The 25,325-nt window shown below is 40.7% G+C and overlaps 1 protein-coding gene across 4 annotated transcripts; it reads left to right on the plus strand.

Annotated features, from left to right (window-relative positions):
• The first annotated feature begins 143 nt into the window (after nt 1–143).
• On the plus strand, nt 144–24,587 carry LOC106567634 (HMG box transcription factor BBX). Of its 4 annotated transcripts, none has more exons than XM_014137157.2 (17): nt 144–331; nt 2,354–2,435; nt 9,691–9,862; nt 13,566–13,817; nt 14,260–14,461; nt 14,596–14,663; nt 15,652–15,732; nt 16,113–16,193; nt 16,606–16,686; nt 16,767–16,847; nt 17,019–17,862; nt 18,008–18,140; nt 18,951–19,105; nt 19,291–19,380; nt 19,749–19,955; nt 20,111–20,303; nt 20,632–24,587. In XM_014137157.2, the coding sequence occupies exons 3-17, from the start codon at nt 9,704–9,706 to the stop codon at nt 20,705–20,707; spliced, it is 2,703 nt and encodes a 900-aa protein (XP_013992632.2). In that variant the 5' UTR covers nt 144–331; nt 2,354–2,435; nt 9,691–9,703; the 3' UTR covers nt 20,708–24,587. The 4 variants fall into 4 exon arrangements, with proteins under 4 accessions (XP_013992632.2, XP_045549445.1, XP_045549444.1 ...); XM_045693488.1 differs by having other exon boundaries at nt 180–331; nt 16,770–16,847; XM_014137158.2 differs by lacking the exon at nt 144–331 and adding an exon at nt 616–952.
• The last annotated feature ends 738 nt before the right edge of the window (nt 24,588–25,325 follow it).

Genomic DNA, 25,325 nt, shown 5'->3' on the forward strand with positions numbered 1-25,325 from the left:
GTGCATTTTCTTCGTTCTACCCTACCTGGTTGTACAGTGTAACTGTACATGTCCTGAACATTATGAAGACATATCTTGCTGTCTCAGAACAATACACAACTGTAATGTTCTCTCTGTTTGGTTGATTCGGGCTGTCGTTCAAGCCATCCTCCAATCACGATCAGCCTTACATGATAAGGCTATTTTCACTCTGTATGTACAGTACTCTCTGTATGTTGTAAAAACGGTTCTGGTCAGAGAAGAACACTAAGCGAGGGTGAATGAGGTTGACAACGGCTCAGTTGGAGCACCACGCTTTGGTTACCTTTACATTCTGGGTGGCCTGTTGCAGGTGAGTGCTGGAATACTTTGACTGTTACACTTTATTTTCCAAACACTCCGATCCCTCACTGTAACGCAACACCCAGGAAGCTATATTAAGTAGTCACACACGACTGAGACACAGGCAGTGACTTTCTGCTTAAAAACAGTCCTATTTTTCTCGCTAGTCACATCTTTTCAGTGACGTTTTCAAGCACGTTGCAAAGAGAAAGTTTGTTTAAAATATGTGTGTTGTAAGGCCAGAATCTGAATGGGTGATGACACGGCTAGGCCAGTCAGTGCTTGGCTATGGACATCATACTGCACAAGGCTTTAGAAGACCATAGCCCTAGAACAGTTCGAACGGGGGAGGGTAGATTAGAGAAGATGCAAAATTTGTTCGAGGAAAACGAAAGTACGCCACTGCGACCTAATGTAACTGATCATTTATCTGATTTCAATATAATTCGTGAATTTTCATATTTAGTTTGGTGATTTCAGATCATTGTGCTGCTCTGTAGCGTTCATCCGGTGAAGAGAGTTCATATTTGTGTTATTGTACAGCCAGTGCCGAACTGTTATGTGTCAATAAGTTTTAAGGTGGACGCAGCTGGGGATGAGAGGGCCCTGGCATTCGAGCTGGGTATCAGAGGTATGTTTGAATATGTAGCCTAGGCTATATGCCGTCATGACAGAGAACTTGTTGGTATTTTAGCCCTTATCAAAATCACAGTGTCGTTTTCACCTAAACCACTCAGTCATCCAGTGTGAGGTTTGCATCTGTGTATCGCCGCTCTCGAAGTGGTCAGCGTGGTGCTTTTTTGTTTTTCGTGAATTATTTAATGTCATCAATGGGCTTTCATTTATAAACGTGTTGTTATAATCGTAAATTCCATCCCTCAAAGCCGTTTGGTGTACATTTTAAGTCACTGTTCGGTAAAAAACGACCATGCAAAAGACTAAGACAACATGTACGACATGGTAAAGCGAGTATTTGCATTCCTCTGAGAAACGAGAGCACTACCCCTATGAAATGCACGGCTACATTGTTACTAAACGAATGATGGCAGCGTTCGATTGCGTGAAAACAATCAAATTAGTGAAGTTTGGTTACAATTCCATGGATGTTTGTCACTTATAGTCGCTCGTGGCCTTTTGGAACCATTGCATGTTTTGCATACGACACGTTCAGCAGGCGGGCTGGAGCAATTTGAGTCTGAGAGCTAGCAAGCTAACAAGCTACTTTTATTCCTAGTAACTGGTAGGAAATGGTGACTATGATGCCCATTAAACGTATTGCCGCAAATATCTGGACGGAAAATCCCTAGTTTAAGTAATGAAAGGTGCCGATTTGTCCATGCGGAATACCTTTGTCAATGAATGCATACGAGTTTGACAGGAGTGAGATTTATACTTCATTTTCCCCAAAGCAAGATGGACTCTCATTCGCTTGTCTATCCTTTCAGACCCTAGATCGACATTTTGCATAGATGCTAATGTGAGCTTTATACTAAGGACTTTGGGTTAGGTAAACAAAATATTAGTTTTATAGTAATTTATGAACAATGTTGGTCATGTAATGTTTACGGTGGGTTCACTTTATTGATTCCGTGACAGCCTAATCGGGTTTACAGTCAGCACCGGTCTTACCAGAAATTAACCGCTACAATACTGTAGTTTAGCCAATCTTATCGACTGAACTGTATTTACCTGATATTAGGTCTTTTATTATGTACTGAGAGTTAACTGCTCTATTTTCTACGTTCCTGGGTTTCTGAAAAGCGCTTATGTACGATGGACTGCACAGATTTGGAATCGACACCGTGTTTCAACAACAACAAATGATGTCCCACAATAGTTCGAAGCCTTATCACATATCGAAGACTAGACTACACACCCGTTTTAAGTTATTGTCACAGTGATGATTAATAAACATGTTTACTATGGCTACTGAAGAATAAAACTAGAATCCTAGCCTCTGTGGTTGTTTGGTGCGTTAACCAAGCATTGCAAATGTATCGCTTGACTGAGAGCAGTGTCTTGTATTTTATAGGTCATCATCATCGCATGACAAAGCCTGACTGACAGATTCATCTTCATCTTTCAGATACAGCTTTTCCATAGTCTGTGCCTAAGTAAGTATGCCTGCAATCCATCCCATATCCTCCAGGTCAAGGTTTCTTCTCTTTTGTTTACCTATTTGTCAATTGCCCATGGTATCCACTCATTGATATGCCATAATGCCTCATGTTATTATATCCTCATTAACAATATATCCTGTGTCTCATCATATTAATATTACATAATTGATTGTCATACCTGATTTGAGAGTAAGCACAATAATCATTTCTATGCTTATGTCAATAATTGCGCAGTGTCATTGAGATATAGCCTTCTAATTAAGATGATTATGTTTCCAAATTACATCATTTCTTTATTTAAGAGTAATTCCTACAATCCTGTGGTTGCATAACCTGCACACTAACGAGCTGTTTCAACAATGGTGAAACAGTGTGACTCGGTCTCAGGTGTGTGTGCACACTATGCATGCCTCCCCCATAGCACAACCCTCATAGGGCTCTGAGCTTGTCTTGACCAACCTGACCAGGAAAAACTCAGGGCCCTTGTTAGGTCACTTGGTAAGGGAAAAACTCAGTGCCCGACTCTAGTACATGATTTGTAGTTGACGTTTAATAGTATGCAAAGATTCAGAAGTTCACTGCGTAAAAGAGACTGCAAACCAGTTTGAACAAAGTTAAAGGTTATGCAATGCCTTCAAAAAGTATTCACACCCATTTACTTTTTCCACATTTTGTTGTTACAAAGTGGGACCTTTTTTGTGGGTCAACAATCTATACAAAATACTCAAATGCTTTTCACACCTCAATTGTACAATATTTGCCCATTATTATATGAAACAAAAAAAATTGAAGTTGATTATTGCTAGACAGCCATTTTCAAGTCGATTTTCAGTCAAAGCTGTAGCTCGGCCACTCAGGAACATTTAATGTTGTCTTGGTAAGCAACTACAGTGTGTATTTGGCCTTATGTTTTAGGTTATTGTCCTGCTCAGAGGTGAATTTGTTTCCTAGTGTCTGTTGGAAAGCAGACTGAACAAGGTTTTCCTCTAGGATTTTGCCTGTGCTTAGCTCTTTCTTTTTATCCAAACCCCCCCCCCAAAAAACTAGTCCTTGCTGATGACAATCGTACCCATAACATGATGCAGCCACCACCATGCTTCAAAATATGAAGTGGTACTCAGTGATGTGTTGTTGGATTTGCCCCAAACTGTTTTTTATGTTTTATTTATTTTTTACCTTTATTTAACTAGGCAAGTCAGTTAAGAACAAATCCTTATTTACAATGACGGCCTACCCCGGCCAAACCCTAACCAGGACAATGCTGGGCCAATTGTGTGCCGCCCTATGGGACTCCCAATCACGGCTGGTTGTGATACAGCCTGGAATTGAACCAGGGTCTGTAGTGACGCTTCTAGCATTGAGATGCAGTGCCTTAGACTGCTGTGCCACTCAAGGCAAAAAGTTGATTTCTTTGCCACATTGTTTGCAGTATTACTTTAGTGCCTTATTGCAAATAGGAAGGACGCCTGTATCTTTGTAGTGACTGGGTGAATTTATACACCATCCAAAGTGTAATTAATAACTACACCAGGGTTATTCAATGTCTGATTCTTTTTTTATTTTTACCCATCTACAAGTAGGTGCCCTTCTTTGTGAGCCATTGGAAAACCTCCCTGGTCTTTGGTTGAATCTGTGTGAAATTCACTGCTCGACTGAGGGGCCTTACAAATGATAGTATGTATGGGGTAGACATTTGAAAAATCATGGTAAACACTATTATTGCACACTTTTGCTTCTGAACTTACACTGAACAAAAATATAATCACAACATGTAAAGTGTTGGTCCCATGTTTCATGAGCTGAAAAAAAAAAAGATCCCCAAAATTTCCCATATTCCCCAAAAGCTTATTTCTTTCAAATTTTGTGCACAAATTTGTTTACATCCCTGTTAGTGAGCATTTTTCCTTTGCCAAGATAATCCATCCACTTGACAGGCATAGCATATTAAGAAGCTGATTAAACAGCATGATCATTAAACAACAGTCACTGTTGTGAACGGAGTGCCCCATGGTGGGGTTATGGTACTGGCAGGCATAAACAACGAACACAATGGCATTTTATTGATGGCAATTTTAATGCACAGAGATACTGTGACGAGATCCTGAGGCCCATTGCCGTGCCATTCATCCGCCACCATCACCTCATGTTTCAGCATGATAATGCACGGCCCCATTTCACAAGGATCTGTACATAATTCCTAGTACATAATTCCTAAGCTGAAAGTGCCCCAGTTCTTCCATGGCCTGCATCCTCACCAGACATGTCACCCATTGAGCATGTTTGGTATGCTCTGGATCGACGTGTACGACAGTGTGTTCCAGTTCCCGCCAATATCCAGAAACTTCGCACAGCCATTGAAGAGGAGTGGTACAACATTCCACGGGCCACAATCAACGGCCTGATCAACTCTATGCAAAGGAGATGCCGCGCTGCATGAGGCAAATCGTGGTCACACCAGATACTGACTGGTTTTCTGATCCACGCCCCTACTTTTTTAAGGTATCTGTTGACCAACAGATGCAAATCTGTATTCCCAGTCATGTGAAATCCATAGATTAGGGTCTAATGAATTTATTTCAATTAACTGATTCTTAAATGAACTGTAAGTAAAATCTTTGAAATTGTTGCATTTAATGTTTTTGTTCAGTATATTTGGGCTTGCCATAACAAAGGGGTTGAATAATTATTGGCTCAAGACTTTTCTGCTTTTCATTTAATTAATTTGTCCAAAAAAACACTAAAAACATAATTACACTTTGTAACACAAAACACAACAAAAAGGCTGTAACATAATGAAAACATTTAATGTAGAAAAGTTAAGGGGTGTGAATACTTTTTTGAAGGGACTGTACATGCAACATTTCCACATGCAAATAGCACGAGATGTCAATTATAGTAGTAATGAGGGATAACATTGCACATGAAGACAATTTTAACTGTCTGATTTACTAGCACTCTAATCATTGTTGTTAAAGGCAAATGTCTTTTTGTTTATTTTATCACCTTGTTACACCACATGATATCTGAGAAATTAATCAAGATGTTATATGGTGGATTAATGGGACAATCTGCAGTTGCTACATTGCTACATTTTGGACTTTAATCAATGATACCCATTGATTCTTGAAGAATATAACATAAATGCCTCATGAGATTAGTTAAACTGTCGTCCCCCATCAGAACCCAAAATATTAGCATGTTTTACGCCAATGTTTGTAAACAAAGTAAATGTAAACAAACACTGTAAAGCCTCAAAATGGACTGACCATCCATGTTGATATGGATGGTCGGTCAATGCATCTATCTCTATCCATGCATTTGAGTGGTTACATTTCTCCCACCCAGTCCCTCAGCATTTTACTGAAAGACTGGTGTTAAAGACTGGTGGGAAGCCTGCTCTCTTATTGTTTCAACTGTGGATTGCTCCTATTAAGGAACTTAGAGGCAAGTATCTATCAAAGTCCTGAGGTGTATACTACGATGCTAGCTAGATCTATTCAGGATTTTTAAAAAGCTAGCCAGCTTCAGATTCACATTCCAACTCGGGCTTCATCCATTTTAGGAAGGTGGATATTGATATTGTACCTGCCACTAACGCAAGCCAGGTTTGTAACCGCACGTGCATAGCCCAGCGAGTCAAACACCAAACTCTTAATTGAGACAATTCTGAAACCACAAACCAAGAGCAAGTCAGTGCCACATTTAAATGTCTAAATCAATGTGAAAGAAAAGTTATCCTGCAAATAAGCTATTAGAAGTGTTGTCCTTTTATTTATGCGTATCATTCTTGACGTCTTTGGTGTGCTTATCAAAAAGCACCTTTTTTTTTCTACTGCTATCGATAAAATTATTAAAGTCATACGAAAGTGTTTACTACACATGAAGTTTGAAATATATCCTGTATATGCTAAATGTATAGTGTGATAGGTATTTGAGTATTACTATTTTTAAAGGGCAATTCCACCACTTTTCAACCTCATTTTCATTATCTCCAGCACAATACAAGTGTCTACATATGTGAAAACGGTGCATTTCCCAAAAAATATTAAGCTTAAAAGTTCTACCCGATGACATCATTGAAAGCATGAGTTGGTGCACACCCAGAGAGAATTATTTAGTGTAGAGGTGCTGACTAACAGAGAATAAAATGTAAGCTATAAAGAGTCTCTCTCTCTCAGATATATTAAACCAATCAAAAGTTGACACACCTACTCAAACCAGGGTTTTTCTTAATTTTTACTATTTTCTACATTGTAGAATAACTTAAATAGTGAATGGAGGACGCTTTTCCCCGTGATTTATTTTCATGCCAGCCAGGTAGACTATACTCCTCTTTTAAAGAGAAGCCAATTGCTTAATATTAGGAAGGTTGAGAAATAAATATAGTAGGCCTAGCCTATAGAAAGCTGATGGGATCCTCTTTTTAATTGAGGCCCATCACTCTTTTCTCACGCAATTGCATAGCCTATAGCAGTGGTTCTCAATCTTGGTCCTGGGGACCCAAAATGGGTGCACATTTTGGTTTTTGCCCAAGCACTACCTGATTCAAGTCAAAGTTTTATGATGAGTTGATCGTTTTAATCAGCATTTTAAATCAGCTGTGAAGTGCTAGGGCAAAAGCAAAAATGTGTACCCCTTTGGGTAGCCAGGACCAGGATTGAGAATCACTGGCCTATAGAAATGTTTCCCAACGTGAGCTCATGGGCTCTCATGAAGTGTTTGATTAGATTTTTGATTACGTTTGCATTGACGTCAGAGTGATTAGAGAGACAATAGAGTGCTGAGTACCAGGTAGTTAGCAAGTTTGGTAGGCTACTAATGACCATCAGCCACATCAGAGCTTGGAGAAGCCTAATTACAGTGACTAAACGGTCACATCGAATTAGACTGCCATAATGACTCGTGACCGTTGTTGTGGTGGTAATACGGTCACAGTAACATTACGGTCACGGTAAGTATTTGGACAGTGACACGTGTTTTTTGTTTTTGGCTCTGTACTCCAGCACTTTGGATTTGAAACAAATACTTTTGTTTCCCTGAAATGGGGGTGGGGCGAGAACTATAGTATGTACAAAAAGTGCTGTAATTTCTAAACAGTTCACCCGATGTGGATGAAAATACCCTCAAATTTAAAGCTGACAGTCTGCAGTGGTGTAAAGTGCTTACAAAATACTTTAGAGTACTACTTAAGTCATTTTTGGAGACATCTGTACTTTACTATTTATATTTTTGACAACTTTTACTTCACTACATGCCTAAAGAATATGTATATACTTTTTACTCCATACATTTTCCCTGACACCTAAAAGTACTTGTTACATTTTGAAAACTTAGCAGGACAGGAAATTGATCAAATTCACACACTTATCAAGAGGTCATCCATACTGCCTCTGTACTGATGACTCACTAAACACATGCTTTGTTTGTAAATGAGTGTTGGAGCGTGCCCTTGGTTATCCATAAATTAAAATAAACAAGGAAATTATGCCATCTGGTTTGCTTAATATAAAGAACTTGAAATTATTTATACTTTTACTTTTGATACTTAAGTATATTTTAGCGATTACATTTACTTTTGATACTTAAGTATATTTCAAACCAAATACTTTTAGACTTTTACTCAAATATAATTTTACAGGGTGACTTTTACTTGAGTCATTTTCTATTAAGTTATCTTTTACTTTTACACAAGTATGACAATTGGGTACTTTTTTCCACCACTGAGAGTCTGCACCTTAAACCTCAGTCATTGTAGCGTTTCAAATCCAAAGTGCTGGAATACAGAGCCAAACAACAGGTCACTGTCCAAATACTTTTGGACCGCACTGTATGTAGACACTGGTATGGTGCTGTAGATAATGAATGAGGTTGAAAAGTGGCGGAATTGACCTTTAACAAAAAAATACATTTTTTATTAATAAAATATTTGAGTGCAGTGAAAAAAATATTTGAAATGCATTGGACCCAGCTATCAATTACGCATTTTTTCCCCTAAGTATTGAATACAGTAGTTCATTTACAGAAATTGAAGGATAGATGCTGCATACCCTTTACCATAGAGTAAATACACACAGATGTGGGTTAATCTGATCAAATGCTGTTGTATCACAACCTGCCCTAAAACACAGACTTGTCTTCTTTTGTCAGATTTGAGGTTGCTATACCCAAGTGTAGAATCTAATGGTTGTCAAATCAAATTTGATTGGTCACATACACATGGTTAGCAGATGTTAATGCGAGTGTAGCGAAATGCTTGTGCTTCTAGTTCTGACCATATGGTAATATCTAACAAGTAATCTAACAATTTCACAACAACTCATATGTAAAATGTATGCACACATGACTAAGTTGCTTTCGATAAAAGTGTCGGCTAGATGGCTTTGCACCACACACACGTAAGAAATCTTAACTATTCTGCAAGCGTATCTACACTTAGAATTGTGCACTCCATTGACCACACCCTGGCCAAGTGATGATGCCATCAGCCAATTAGAGACATGGGCAGTCTGGTGTTCAGTCTCAAAGTACTTTTGAAATGGCAGCCTCAATTTACTGCTAATTCTGTATCTTAGTACAAAACCTAGTGACCTTACCAAGCGATTTTTGGCCTTTTGGTATAATTTTGGCCTTTTGGTTTTGGAATGACAGTCACAGGGACCATCGTTTGAGCCCTCGTCAGGGTGCCTAATTAAAGGGATCACTTTTTCATGACCTTTAACCTTTAGTCTCTGTTACTACTATGGCCAACACCAGCAGTTGCTCAAGAGACTAAAGAATTCAGTCAATAATCAATCCAATGTATTTGTATAGTGCTACTTACAAAGTCATTGATCAGTGCGCTCAACAAAACCCAACCCCAAATGCTCCGACATGAGTTTTCCCTAGGTAAAGATCTGGCATCTGCTTTCCCTCCCCCAATCCTAACCTTAAAGCGTCAATCCATATTGGTGAAACTGCGTGTCCATTTGTGATATTACAACAACAAAGAAGTTACTGCAAACAACAAATACTGTTGCACGGGCGATAGAGCACACTATGTATTGCATTTTTTTTTTTTTGCATGTTGCGTGATGCTCAGCTCGGCAACAAAACCAATAACTGTGGTGGGGTGGTCAGTGGCGCTATTTCGCAGATCTCAGCTTTAAGCATTAATGGGGAAAACTGACCCAAAATCAGTGTCTAAATGGAGCTTGATCCTATGCCACAATAAATTGTGAGTGAACTCTGACTATCTTTCTCCCCCCTCCAGGCTTGGCAGCGCCATGAAAGGTGGAGGAAGGGGTAAGGAGCCTCCTGTGGAGGTGGAGGTGAGCGGCAAGCGGCCCAAGCGCAAGTGTCTACAATGGCACCCGCTACTCTCCAAGAAGGCCTTGGACTTCTCGGAGGAGGAAGAGGAGGAGGACGAAGAAGAACTGGAGAAGGTGAGCGTCTTCTTTTGCAGATCGGGGATGCATTCAGTAGGCACGTTTTGAAATGAAAAGCCATTTGTTATTTGTCAAGTACAGATAGTTTCAGACCTACTGATCATGACCCTGGACTTCCAGTCTTTAATCTCTTGCCACAGTCCCACTTGACTATTGCTCCATGATACATGTACACAGTCTATTTGTTAGTTCACTGTATATGATGCAGTGACCTTTGACTCCAGTATAGAACCATCAGCCTCAGTACTTAACCCCCTCTATGAAGTATCTCTCCCTGGCTGGATGTGGGAGCAGACAGACAGTGCTGGTCTGAAAGGATGTGCGAGGCTGCTGCAGCCATTGGATTTGAAGTCCCCCATTGTTTCTGATCATGTTAAAACAATTTGGGTTAGGGGTCAATTCTGAATTGGGAATTGCTGATTAATTCCCATTCAATTTGATATACACTGAGTATACAAAACATTAAGGACATTAAGGTCCATGACATAGACTGACCAGGTGAATCCAGGTAAAAGCTATGATCCATTATTGATGTCACTTGCTAAATCTACTTCAATCAGTGTAGATGAAGGGGAGGGGACAGGTTAAAGAAGGAGTTTAAAGACTTGAGACATGGATTGTGTATGTGTCCCAGTCAGAGGGTGAATGGGCTAGACAAAATATTTAAGTGCCTTTGAACGGGGTATGGTAGTATGCCAGGCGCATCGGTTTGAGTGTGTCAAGAACTGCAACGCTGCTGGGTTTTTCACACTCAACAGTTTCTCGTGTGTATTAAGAATGGTCCACCACCCAAAGGATATCCAGCCAACTTGACACAACTGTGGGAAGCATTGGAGTCATCATAGGCCAGCATCCCTGTGGAACACTTGACACTTTGTAAAGTTCATGCCCTGACAAATTTAACCTGTTCTGAGGGCAAAAGAGGGTGCAACGCAATATTAGGAAGGTGTTCCTAATGTTTTGAACACTAAGTGGGTCGTTCCACCAATTTAGGTGCCTTTTGAGTAGTGTAACTTGGTGAAAAAAGTTTTATTTCACCTGATTTCTACATTCTGTCATAAAGAGCACATGTTGAACTTAATAAAAAACATGTTTTCCCATCTCAAGAGGTTAAATAAAAAGATTAGTATATTAAGTGCCAAATAAAGTAACAGGGCTGACTGTAACAGGGTTGACGACTTCATCTTAAATCATCCATAAAACCTCTTGTGACTGGGGGAATGGAAGCTTGTTGTTTGCAACAGGGAGGGGCAAGAATGTAATTGTTAATACATTTCTTCTAGCATGTCTATCTATGGGTAACAGGGTTGACGTGGTCGACCCGCTCAGTTTTCCACAACACCAGAAAAATCACCAAAAAGAGTAGAACTAGCTCAACTGATTTTACGCTATGATTTGACTATAAGATGTTCAATGTTTCTTTTGAAAAATATATTTTAAAAAGCAATAGTTTCAACCATATTAAAACGAGAGTTGAGTTCACATAACAGGGTTGACCTTAAAATGAGAGAGAGGTTTTTTTTTTAAAGTATTTGTGCACAATTTCTACTTAAAATATCAAACAGGGACATAAGGCACTCATTCTGTGGAACGACCCAAATACCTTGTGTAAAATATGATTGAAACATTAACGTAACTGTCCAGTGTTTCCAGATTTCTATGAAATATTACCTAAATATTGATGCGAGTAGAGCGCTGATTGGCCAGCTCAGCCAATGAGCCAACACAATCATCATGTTCTATGAGGAAATGGCAAGCATTTTTAAAGCCCCAGTGCAGTCTAAAAAGTGATCTCTGCCAATACCACAGGTTTCCTGTTTTCCCCTCCCTACTCAGACAGTCCTAGCAAAATTCTTGCTTGAGAAATTGGTCTTTGCTAAGAAGCTATTTTTGTTTTAATTAAACAATTTAAAAACAATCAGTAAGGTACTTAATTGTGATCCAGAAATGATATTGAGATAAAAATGGCTGCATTGGAGCTATATTTGTTTATTTATTTTTTGGTAAAAATTATTTAACCTTTTATTTAACTAGGCAAGTCAGTTAAGAACAAATTCTTATTTACAATGACGGCCTACACCGGCCAAACCCGGAAGACGCTGGGCCAATCGTGTGCCGCCCTATGGGACTCCCAATCACGGCAGGTTGTGATACCTTTAAAAGGTCTGTTTAAAATACAAGATTGGGGTAGGGTTTTTTAAGTGTTTTTTTTCCCCCCCTTCCAACTTATGCTTTTGCCACAAAGGAGTATAGGATGTGTCAACAACCATTATTTGTGTATGATTTAACAGAATATGGACTTTTTAAGTGAGATATTCACTCAACAGTTACTTAATTTCTGAAACAGTTTTTGATAACTAGGTTTGTATGTAGTCTAGAAGTATTCACTTTCATTTTCTGTCATATAAAAAAAAAAAAGTAAATCCATTTGAATTCAATCACTTTTTGACAGCACCCCATTTGATTTAAATGAAACCATTGCCCAAATCTTTTCCCATTGTAGAAGTGCTCAGAAAGTGACTTTTTGGACCTGAATGGCAAAACATTCAAGAGCTAAAAGTGCTCAAAGTTGACCTATTTTGCATACTCAACCATGATATGAGACATCCATGTCTTCACCACTGGAAAAGATAAACGGTTGAGATGTATATAATTTAAAAGCTTACAAACAGTATTGTCATACTATTTTATAATTTCTTGAAAAAGTTTAACAAATTGTCATTTTTTTTACCTTAAAATAAAATAATGATGCATATTTGCATATGTTGTAGCTTAGACCCTTATTTTAGATCTGAGGTTGTGATTTGCCCGCCTTAGGTTGAGATGCTCCTGAATACAGGGTGGGTGTTATGTTTTGGCTAATACATTTACTAAAATGGGAATAAAATGTACATTTCAACGCTCAAATGGTACAACAAAGATCGATGGAGGTCCACACCAGAGAATGTTGACTTGTATGGGACTATATGTTTTAAATTATACTGTCAATCCTAGAAATATAGATTATCCAATAGACGTGACCATTTTAAGTTGACATTCGACAGTGGGTGGAACGGTTGTCATCTTTGTGGTAGTAATTAGAAGTCAAAATTTCAATTTATATTTCAATGGTGTACTAAATTACAGTGGTCTGAAGGGATAGGTCCATTCTATGAAATCTATTTCTATGATTTGAAATGACACTCACCCTGTAATCAAGAGCAGATGATGTAAAGTAGGGTATAAGCTACAACGTATCATTTACATTTAAAGTTAAGTAATTTTTATAACTTCAAGAAATTAAATAGTTTGAGAACCCTGTTTGAAAGCTTTTAAATATCAAAGTCAACCATTTAACTTTTCAAATGATGAAGACATGGATGTCTCATGGTATGGTGGGGTATGCAAAATGGGTCAACTTTGAGAATTGTTATCTCCTGAATATTTTGCCATTCAGGTCCAAAAAGTCACTTTCTGACCACTTTTTCCATTGGCAAACAGGTATGGAAAGTTTGGTTTAAATCAAAAGGGATGCTGTCAAAAAGTGATTGAATTCCAATGGATATACCCAAAAAGGACATTTTGAATTATTCCCAAAGAAATATCAACTGAAACAATCGAGCCTTACCATTGTTATGATGATGATGTTGTTGATGATGATAGTGGTGGGGGTAGTGATGATAAAGATTGAAATATCTATCACTGATGCATCTGTCCACAGCCATTGCTGGTCAGGGAGAGCCGGGGGCCGGAGGTGGCATGCGGGGGGCCCATGGAGGTGGAGGAGGACTCTTCAGAGCAGCGGGCCCGCCGGCCCATGAACGCCTTCCTGCTTTTCTGCAAGCGCCACCGTTCACTGGTGAGGCAGGAGCACCCTCGGCTGGACAACCGCGGTGCCACCAAGATCCTGGCTGACTGGTGGGCTGTGCTGGAGCCCAAAGAGAAACAGAAGTACACGGACATGGCCAAGGAGGTGAGCACCACCAAAACCCTGTTCTGGAACTGTCAAACTTTTTTTTTTTAATTCTCTTTGGGGCGAATCCTAACTTCATTTAAGTATAATTTTTACATCAATGTATGACTAAGTTAAAATTTGACTTAAGTTAGGATTCTCCCCTTTCTGTTTCTCTAAACAGACCATTCCATTTGATTTAGTCATTTGAGGAGAGTACTTTAAATTCAGATCATTTTTCCTCATGGACTGGCAGAGTTCAGAGAGAATGAACCTTGATTTGTGCAGTGTGACAAGCAAATGAGCAGATCAAGCGCTCCAACACTGGATCACAAGCAAACTAATTTGAAAGACTATACTGAGACAACACCTCTTCAGTATGTTCTGCATTTTGCTAGAGTAGGTATTAATTGCTGTGTCTTTCTTTTGCTGATAACCATTCTGGCTTTGTGTCATCTTCCAGTATAAGGATGCCTTCATGAAGGCTAACCCAGGCTACAAGTGGTGCCCCACCACCAACAAGCCAGTCAAGAGCCCCTGCCACAATGTCAGCAACGCACGCAAAAAAGTGTGGTCTTTCCCTTCCAACTCCCCTAAGGGCTGTGCCACTGCCAAGAAAGTGCCCAAGACTGACAGCACACCACAGCTTAATTTCGCCATGGCAGGTGCGTCAAGTGACACATTTCTGGGTAAAACAGCTTATAAAATATGAATGTCATGTCTCAGCATAGCTGCCACTGAATTAATGTCAAATTAGTAAAGATTCATCCCAACTTGCCTTCATTTTGTGCCTTCCCAGATCCCACAAAGATGGGTGGCCTAAGCATGCTACTGTTGGCTGGGGAGCATGCCCTTACTGCCAGAGAGGTATGTCACATCATACTGCACTGAACAAAAATATGAATGCAACATGTGAAGTGTTGGTTCCATGTTTCATGAGCTGATATAAAAGATCCCAGAGATTTACCACATTAACAAAAATCTTATTTCTCTCAAGTTGTGCACAAATGTGTTTACATCCCTTTTAGTGAGCTTTTCTCCTTTGCCAAGATAATTAATCCACCTGACAGGTGTGGCATATCAAGAAGCTGATTAAACAGCATGATCATTACACAGGTGTAGTGGGGACTATAAAAGACCACTCTAAAATGTGCAGTTTTGTCACACAACACAATGCCACAGATGTCTTGTCTCAAGTTTTGAGGGAGCGTGCAATTGGCATGTTGACTGCAGGAATGTCCACCAGAGCTGTTGCCAGCAAATTGAATGATATTTTCTCTACCATACCATAACCCCACCGCCCCATGGTGGGCAGGCATAAGCTATGGACAACAAATACAATTGCATTTTATCGATGGTTATTTGAATGCACAAAAATACAGTGACGAGATCCTGAGGCCCATTTCGTTTTAAGGTGTCTGTGACCAACAGATGCATATCTGTATTCCCAGTCATGTGAAATCCATAGATTAAGGCCTAATTTATTTATTTCATTGACTGATTTCCTCAAATGAACTGTAACTCTGTAAAATCTATGAAATTGTTGCATGTTGCATTCATATTTTTGTTCAGTATAAGTCCTGGGCTGTAGTGCAGCAATTCACCACCAGGGGACCTCAGAGTTATATGGGTTTATGAAATAATGTAAAGGCCCAGTCTAGTGGTTTTTCAACTCGTCAAACTGAGTCTATCCATGTTGTGCAACAACTTTAATCTAGAAATCATTGTTTTAGTGAAAATATATCTGAAGGACTTAAGTCATTCTCTCATTTGTTGGAAAAGCACTGTGAGATGCAAATTCAAAGATCACGTTATTCAAATGTTTGTGGTGAATGTGTGAATTGAACCTCCACAGATTTCCTCCTGTTCTTCAAAGTCTGGAGCCACAGATGTCACTAAGCACCCTGAGAACTCCTCCCTATTCCAACTTGCTGAGGTAAGACCACCTAGAATGGGATGGTTCTCTTTAACGTCTTGTAGCACTATTTAGTAGGCCTGTCATGGCAACCGCAGTCTGACACAAGTTTGTTGATTTTATGCCAATATGCATTGATATATATATATATTTTTTTGCCTACATTACATTTATTATCTATTTGCATAGAAATTGTTCAGTTTGCTCTTAAAGTAACCCTACCATACCCAACACACCACATATGCCACAATCATAACATTCCCTAAAATGATGGCACTACTATGCCTTTTCTGTGATCTATCTTGCACTGACTTTACATCAAGCTGCAATAGGGAAAAGGAAGTGAGGCTCATTCCTGTTGAAATGGGTCAGCCAACCCTCAATTGTGTGTCCCTTTCCAGATCTCCTCCAGCACGCTTCAGCCCAGTTTAACAGACACAGCTGGCGAGGGGAAGCCCTTGAGTCGGAGGGACCAGGCAGAAGTAGGTATTCTCAGGAAAGGCTATTTGTGACCACATGATTTGGCTCAATGTTATTGACCTGTAACATTCATAGGCGAGGTGCCAACTGCTCAGCATGCTTACATACTGCATGAGTATGTACTTTTATCATTCTACATGGTATTTTAATGTGCTATTAAGTAGTTGGTTTTTAAACCGAGTGGGGTACCTTCCTGCTTACTGAAATCCACATCAACAAAATTCAAATCTGCCAATACTTCCACTATTGGCTCTTCCTAATGTGTGGGCATGCCTTAAGGGAGGGCAGAAATGAAAGCATTCGGTATATACCTACCATACTATTTAGTAGACACAAGTAACAAATATGAACATACCGGTACATAATCCCAGGATCTTTATCCATTCCACCTTTCTTGTTCCCATTTTTCCTCAGACGTGGTCTGGCACCTCACAGCAGGGAAAGTCTGACGTACCCAAGATCAACGTCAAGTCCCCTCTTTTTCAACTGGCAGAGGTACTGTCTCAAGTCTGCCACTCTGCACAACTACATGCGCTTTATAGTTTTGTCTAATTATCCTCTGTTGTCTATTAAAGCAGATCTCCTCTGATTCAAGCCAGTCGACTGCACCGGAGGGAAAGCAGTGTAGCCAGTCGGCTCTCTTCCAGCTCGCTGAGGTACTGCAGGCCCTCCATCACAAAACCTTTAAGGGTCCATTTAAGCCCATTTGATATTACTGAAATCTTCAAAATCCCTATAGTGGAAATTACTAATAGTTATCTCCAGCACTTTCACATTGATGTGACTACTGAAATGTTCATTTATGTGCACTGTTGTGTTTGGTATAGATGTGCTTGGCCTCTGAGGCAGGGAAGATGGAGACACAGGACGATACCCGTGCCCCACACATCAAAACTGAGATGGTGGTCAAGGAGGACACTGGGGGCAACATCCCCGATTTTCCTCTTTCCTCTCTCCCGTCTTCCTCCACTTCTTCCTCCGCTTCTTCCTCCTCCACGCCCACCAACGCCAGTCCCCCACCGCTCAGCGGCCAAGCGGCCAGCGTCAAAAAGAAGAAGAAGAAGAAGGAAGCTACTGCCAGGGAGCCACCCAAAGCGGTGGACAAAGACAAGATCCCTCGTCCGGGCTCGCCCAAAAAGACCCTCAAAAAGCGACCATCGTCTGAGTCTGAGTTGGAGAGCCTCCTCTACACTATCGAGTCCGTGGCTAAAGGGGCCTGGGGCGATGCCGAGGAGGATATACCCAAGAAGAAGGCCAGCACCGCCGTCGTTACCATTCCGAGAGAGCCCAGCTCACCCAAAAAGAAGTCCAAAGCCAAGAGGCTCCTGAAGGCTAAGGAAGAGGCCGAGATAGAGGAGGACAAAGAGGATGGAAGGTGCAAAGAGCTGCCATCGACAGTGGAGGCGGTAGCGAATCTAGCAAGCCCCAAGACAGAGGCTGAGGAGGCCAGCATCGGCAGCACCCCGGACCCCCTGGGCAGCACGGAGAAGCACACCGCCCCTCCCAGCCCCCCGCACATCAAGCACAAAGTCGAGGAGAAGCAGAGGGAAGCGGAGGCCAACGCCGAAGGGTGTGGCTCCAGGAAGTCTGAGAGAAGCTGCAAGGGGGCGCTGTACAAGACCCTGGTGTCGGAAGGGATGCTGACCTCACTGAGGGCCAACGTGGACAGAGGTATGTATTAGTAACCCCCCTGCCCTATCTCCACAATGACTATCAATATGCTGTTATTTTACACCCATTCCGAGCAAATCCCTGTGTTTTAATTTTACTGGTGGCTCCTCTAAACTCTGTTTTTGACACACACACACACAATCAGGCAAAAGAGGCTCTTTTCGAAGTGGATCTGATGAAGGGGGCTGGACTGACGAGACCTGGGCTTTCTCACAGATGGGACCCACTAATCCCAAGAAGCTAAAGAAGTCAAAATCCAAAGACGAGACGGCGCCAGGGTGAGTCCCCTGTCCAAGAACATTTTACCCCAAAAAGTGCTAGGTTTTATCACTGAAAACTGAATGAAATATGACTAGTGGGAGCAGAATATAGTGAACGAACAATAAGCCCATTTGACAAGGGGCACGTCCATCATGCAAGGAGTCACGTTTGTACTAATGGAAGTGAATGGCAGTGGAGATTGGCTAAGTGCGCTCGTGGTTCGAGGCTCTTTGCATTTACGCAGCAAGTCTGTTTTATTTATAGACTATTAGTGAATTGTTGGATGTGGAAAATACGTTATTCTTTCAGTGTCTATTTACCTAGCTCCGCTTTCTTTGCGGTGTAATCGGGTCCTCTGTGTTCAAGTTAACATCTGACTTTGAGGAATCCCTGAAGAGAGCAAATAGGCCAGGTTAGGTTATGGGCACTCCCACAAGTGTTTGAAATTTTAATGTGGGCACCTCCATAAGCGTTAACAATAAGGTTTGTTCATCCCATTCATATTTTTAGGGGTTCCCAAGAGTCAATGTTTAATTCAAACCCTGCTTGAATGACATGGATAATAAGCCACTTCGTAAAAGGGTTTATAGCGACTCAGTAATCGAGGAACATAGCAACAGTTGGTCTTAGTTATCCGATCAAGGCACACTTAAAACACGCATGAGGGAACTTGAAAAGCTATTATTGTGTTGGCATTTCTATCTAAATATTAAAAACAACAGTGACAAACAAATGACAACGCATTTCCGCAAGATGAAAAGCCTTAATGAAGAAAGTGGAGTTGAGCATGTTCCCACCCGTATCTAATCAACAACATACCTTTGCAGTTTGGGGAAACTGGAGGAGGAGTTTGAGAAGAAGTTCAACAGCCTGCCGCAGTACAGCCCTCTGACATTCGACAAGAAAAGCACCACCATCACCAAGAAGAAAAAAACAGACGTTAGCAGCGCACCGGAGGAACAACCCCCAAAACCTGCCAAGGGTAAGCAGAGAATGTTACCGGAATGTTCACCAAACATTTCAATATGTTTTGACAGAAGCCATCCCTCCGCATCCCATACCGCTCCTGTTGCTCCTCGCTTTCAGGAACTTTACCACATTGTTACCATTTAACATGGCATGCAATGCTTTTTTTCTTTTTTTGTTTATCTTTTTTTGTTATATCAGGTCCATCTCCATCTCAGAAAAAGACTTTATTCCACAAGATTGTTAGCAAGTACAAGCAGAAAAAGGAGAAACCCAATACTGTGGACAAAGGTGAATTAGAGCATCTTGTAACGTGTGTGGATTGTAATCCAGTTGTGAATGTTCTTGACATGGTATTTACACATAGTTGGAGATAAATGGACACATTACGCAATGTAAAAAAGTGACCATGTAAGTACCATGTGTTTTTATTTCACATTGAATTTAGACACATGTAAAATATTCTCTCTTTAGTTGTTGAACAAGTTTTAAACTGCAAAGAGAGGAGTAAATAAAAAGTGAGCCATCTAGCAGAAAAGGGTCTTGGCCGAATCCATTTTTGCAGTCAATTCATGATTTACGCATTAATTATCTTGGAGTTAGGTGCCCAGATCTCAAGTTATAATGAGTGGGTCTTTTCAAATGTTATCCCCTCTCAGACATAGCGATGCATAGTGACTCCCCTATGTCAGACTCGGCTGCCAAGGCCAAGCAGACCCCCGCCCCATGTGCCACCGCCACGCTTTTCCCAGAGGCCATGGGAACTAGCGCTAGCATGCCGGTGGGCAGCCAGAAGAGGAAGGCTAGGAAGAGCAAAATAACCCACCTGGTGCGCTCGGCTGACGGCAGGGTGTCCCCAGCAGAGGGTAAGTCTTTCCTAACAGGTAATAGTTTATTCTGTATACTGTATGTGAGCTGGAAAACGCCAAATGAGGGATGTTCTGTCCATGCCATTTTGAGAGGCCATTTTGAATGACAGGCAATAGCCTCATGGCATCTGCTTCGGTCCGTTTTATCACAGAGGACAAAGTCAGGGACCTGACCCCGGAGCAGGACGACAAGCCATTACCCCGAGAGACTTTATGCAACGAAACAGGGTGCTACAGTGCACCCAAGCAGGAGGAAGCAGATAGGAGCAGTGCACCCGAAGTCCTGCCCGCATTCTTTAGCCTGTCTGCCCTTGCCGAGGTGGCAGCCATGGAGAACATTCACAGGTAGGCAGCCAGAAATATAGGAAGAGGGACTCACCTTTGCTTCAAGGAAGCTGTTCCTTTTCATCTTTTGTTTAAACACTGTTACATTTTTCTCTGTACGCTTTGAACGTGAATTCGCTACGTTTTATTTTCTTTCAATTTGTGTCCTTAGATAACCAGGGAGTTTCATAACTAATCAATGACCTTAAATTATCAATCAAGTACAATGGAGGAGCCAAAACACAACTTCACTAACCAGACAAAAAAACATCCGAACACAAATGCAGAGAACAAAAAGTGCATACCTTGATTGGTTGACCTTTACCGCCTTCTCTTCCTCCTGTACCAGAGGCCAGCGTGTGATTGGCGACAGCCAGAAGGAAATGGCCCAGACCCCTGTCCTCATCTCCTGCGCTGACCAATGAAGTGGATCAGCCGCCCTCCTGCCTCCAGCAAAACGAAATGGACGCTTGCGTGTTGTGTGCATTTTAACTTTTAACCTCCGACTCCTCATCCTGTTCTGGAAGGAAGGAGATGGAACGTGACTTGTGGATGGATCCCTCCTCTGTGGTGAATTAGCTAGAGCTCTGGTCTGAGGGGGAAAGTGGGGTAAGAGACCACCCCCCCAACCTCCTCCCATCCACTCACCTTCTAAGTATTCTCTTGAACCCTTCCCTTGGCAGTAGGATGTCACCTCCCTCCTCTTCCTGTACGGTCCTACCTACTTAGAGTACCCTGAGGAAGGCAGGTTGTGTTCACGTTAATGTGTAATCTTTGTCCGATATTACGCCATTTTAAGGTCAAGTTTTGCAAACAAAAATTGCATTTCAAAAAAAGAAAGGAAACCTACACACAGTCAGCTTGACCACTTGTAAGAGAACATCTTCCCCCTTTCACACACTGTTGCAATGTCCCTTCCACCTAGCATACCTTAATGTAGGGATGAGTCGAATCTTGTGGCTTCCTGCACACCTTCCTGCTTGAACAAATTGACACAGCTTGGTAGATAGTCCTTTGTGATTTATTTCATGTGGTACCCTCATTTTGATTTGCCTATTTAGTGTGGTCTAGAGATAAAGCAGACCTCTTAACCTTCCACACCATGGTCAAGTATTCCATATTACTCTATCCCTTGCCTTCCCACCAGCTTAGCAACTGCTACTACGGTGATCTGTTTAACCTTCATTGTCAGTTTGAACTCAACACATTGAGGCTCTTGCATTTGAACTTAAGCTTACGTTTAAGCTTAGATGGGAGGTCTTTGGTTAGTATATTGTAAGTCTTAACCTGCCTGTTTTACCTGGCGGTTGGTCCCCTACAGTGGGGCTCAATTTGATGAGAAGCAAAGTTACTGACCGTATGGACGGTTCTCCATGGCCTTAACTCGCTCATTACGACATTAGCCGTACCTCAACCACTGCCATCCCATCCACCGCGCAACCATTCACATGAATCTTACATCCGTTTGAATATACTTGAATGATGAAAATGCATTTTGTGTCAATACTTGATCTTATCGCAGTCTGCGTAGCATCTACAAGGCTAATCCAAATGTGTGCTACTAGTTTCCTAAGATAGTTTTTTAACAAAGAACACTGCACTAACGTAGGAGGCGCTTTTAAGATGTAACTTTTTCTTAGTAGGGCAATGTGTTTTCCCTGGTCTCTATTTGTTTTTCCTACTAGCCTTTGAGATTTTCTTATGCCAAGTAACGGTCCACTCTTAGGCAATGAGAATAATTAAGGTTTTGCTTTTCAACGCATTTGTTTTTCAGTAACAAGACAATTGCTTTTAATGCTTTGTTTATTTTTTTTATTTTGTTAAAAAAAAAATGTTGCATGTTCTAACCGAGGTAGAACAGGCTAGCATCCATTCCATATCCAAATAGCTGATCCTTGTGTCCATTCTTCTGTTTACAATGTGTGAGCTGTAGTAGGGTTGGGGGACTCTTGACGTCTGCACTGGGTGTAAGCTAATCAGATGGAAAAAGCTGTGTCAGGCTTATACAAGTAGTGCAAGCCAGTTCCAAGGTTGAAGAGTCCCCAACGATATGTCCTCCATGAAATTATCATTATGCTATATTATTCTGACTCTTTTGTTTCTAAGTTGACCAATGCTCTTTTTCTTAGGTCTTACAGTCAGTCACGCTTCTCTCGCTGTTGCTTTTTCTTTGAGTTTATTGCTCTTTTTATATTCGATTCTTCTCCTTCACTTAAGTGTATTATGATGCTGTTGAACTAGATTTTTTTTTTTTTTGCTTTTATCTTGTGTTCACAACCTCGGTTTTCTTTTCCTGAGGCCTAGTTTACTGGATTAAGACTGTTGTCAAAAAGCTCATACACAAAATAATGCATCAATGCTTACTGTACCTGTTAAGCAAATGAGCACTGAGATGAGATGCACTGCTTCTAGAAGTGTAGTTTCCACCTGTAGTTTCCGGAGTTTGTATTCTTAAAGCAACTGCATTGCCATTTCTGGGCTACGTCTGAATGATGTGTGCTGTCAGGGCACAACATGAACTTTTAAAAAAGGCTATTAGTGCAACCCTCTTATTGTCCAATGGTGGTACTTAGTTTTAGCCAAGGGATTATAATGCCACAAAGTAGAATATATTGAAACTATATTAAATATATCCTTACAAGTCAGGATTGGACTGACTTGTAGGGATACGAGCAATGCTGCATTCGTTTATTTATCCCTAAAAGCGGGCAAACAGACTGTAAACAAGCAGACCTAAATCATGACTTTCGAACTCCAAGCTTGAAGGAAAGCTTTAAAACAAACATTTAAGACTTAGATATACTGTATATATTTTACATTTTTGAGAGAAAATAAATTGAAGGGTGACTAAAGTCATCCAAGCAGTAAACTACACATAGTTCTTCCACTGATGGACATCAGTGTTGTTCTTTCACACAAATGAAGCAATTGTCTTCCCCAAAAAGAGTGACGATGTACATGCTTGTAACTAGTGGTTTTGAGACATTTGCCAAAGAAAAGGGAAAGTTGTCTTTTAAATGAAAATTCTGTTGATAACGAAGGTTAGCATAGCGGTTGCACTGCATTTTCTTGGTGTATAGATCTTCAGGTAACAAATGTATTATATCAGCACAACTGATCCTATATATCTGATGGGTTTCCTAAGACTAAAACCCCAAGTGGGAGTGGTGTACATTGTACTGGCACCTTTTCAATGCCTCTTTTAATAGACAATATTTGCACCTTATGATCCAAACCAAAATGATATCATGATGATCTTAAAAATGTAATATCATTAAGTGAAATTAAAAGATTACACAGGTATTTATGTCCATCTTATGACATTATGCATTGAAGTATTTTGATCTAATTTGAGCATTTTAGAATCAAGTTGGTAACCAACCCCACACATCTTCAAAAACAGCCATAATATATCACCTTCAACCTTTTCTATTTAGAAGATGCCTCTATAAAATTCCTATATTATTAGTTATTGAAATGACTATAGACTATATCCTTTTGTGCTAGTACTGTCTCTTGAATGTAATCGATTTTGTACATGTATTTTTCTAATTCAATTTAGGTCTTGACTCTACTGTGTATGTATGCGATGGTGGACTGTTTCCACAGGTGAATAGTTTGTTACAACCTATGGTCCTCATGACGATTCAGCTGCTGTGCTGGGAACTCTGTGGAGGTGTGTGGAGTTGTAAGTCATTGTGACTTACCTGCCAACGTCTGTTAAAGTTATATATATGAGAGAGATTTTTTTTGTTTGCAAGGGACAGTGTCACCCCGGACGGTTTTATTTGTTTCTTCTCTGCAGTTCAATGAGGCTCTCACTTCAGGAAAGGGTGAAACCAGGGACACTCATGCAATTACAAAGAACAATTGCCAAACCCTCTGTATTCAAGCTTATTTATTACAATTTCTTTTTTATAGCTGTTCATTTAGTTACAAAAATAGAAAAACTGAATATGCACCCAGATAAAAAAAAAAATAGACTTTCTCCCTTTACAGGAATGTAGATCACGGCTTCCCTTTTGTTCTTCTGAAGAGATGACGCCAGATCTTAAGTATGTTTCCTCTGATAGCTTGTATAATGTGTGCTCAATCTTATTTATGTCAATAGTACTGTATCATGACATGTATGGACTTGATTGTTACAGCCCAGTTGTTCAATGCAGCCTTGCCTTACTGGAGCCCCTGCTTAGTGAGGGATCCCTTAGCCATCGCCCTCAGCCCCTTTCACTGAGTCATGTCATAACACTGTCTGCTGACGCAACTATTATTCCTTGAACACCTATTAAAGTAACCTATATTAAACCTTTTCATCTCACCACAGTCTCTTCTTCAACATCAAAGTGTGATTTCTGGAATCTGTTAAACAATTACCAGTGTAACGTAAATGTTAACATAAGCATTCTGTTGCAGCACGGCGCTCCAACTGTTTGATCTGGCTAAATTGGGGGAAATCTAGCATAATGGGCACTTTAATGCAGTTTTGAAGAAATGTATGTGACAATTCTCTTCGTCTTCCACTCATTCTGGGATGTGAATAGTGGAAATTGACTGTCTATGTCCTAACCACTTGATTAACCCTTATTAGCCCCAATAAATCTTTGGATCACTGTGACGCCACTTAAAGGCGCTGCATGGTCATTCTGACGTCTGCATTGGCCGTGCAGCATTTACGATGATATGGGCTCTGCAGAAGTCAGGGCATTCATACTTCTTGCGCTTCGACGAGCAGCACAGAGCCAAGGATTTGTATAACTAAACCAAGATGGACCACAGCCTGTCGTTTCAAATGGGAGCAAACGAGTCCTAGTGGGCAGAACAAGCAAGGAGGTGGGCAGAGCCAAGCATGAGCTAGCGAGATCCTATAGGCACATTCTATCTTAATTTGCATATCTCTGTTAGGGAACGCCTACTCTGTGAAGTGCGCGTGTGCAATAAGTCAGTTCGCCTTTGCAATCCTAAACAACATTTTTTTTTTTTTTTACTTTGGCAAAGGGTAAAGTCTACAAAACTTAGTCCACTCTGTTCGTAACAGATTCTAGT

This window comes from Salmo salar, chromosome ssa13 (genome assembly GCF_905237065.1).
Source record: "Salmo salar chromosome ssa13, Ssal_v3.1, whole genome shotgun sequence".
NCBI classification, from domain to species: Eukaryota; Metazoa; Chordata; class Actinopteri; order Salmoniformes; family Salmonidae; genus Salmo; species Salmo salar.

Coding starts and splice junctions, on each gene's coding strand:
- LOC106567634 (XM_014137157.2), top strand. CDS start 9,704: ATGAAAGGTGGAGGAAGGGGTAAGGAGCCTCCTGTGGAGGTGGAGGTG. Junction 14,664..15,651: donor ATGCCCTTACTGCCAGAGAG/GTATGTCACATC, acceptor GAACCTCCACAG/ATTTCCTCCTGTTCTTCAAA. Junction 19,381..19,748: donor ACCCAATACTGTGGACAAAG/GTGAATTAGAGC, acceptor ATCCCCTCTCAG/ACATAGCGATGCATAGTGAC.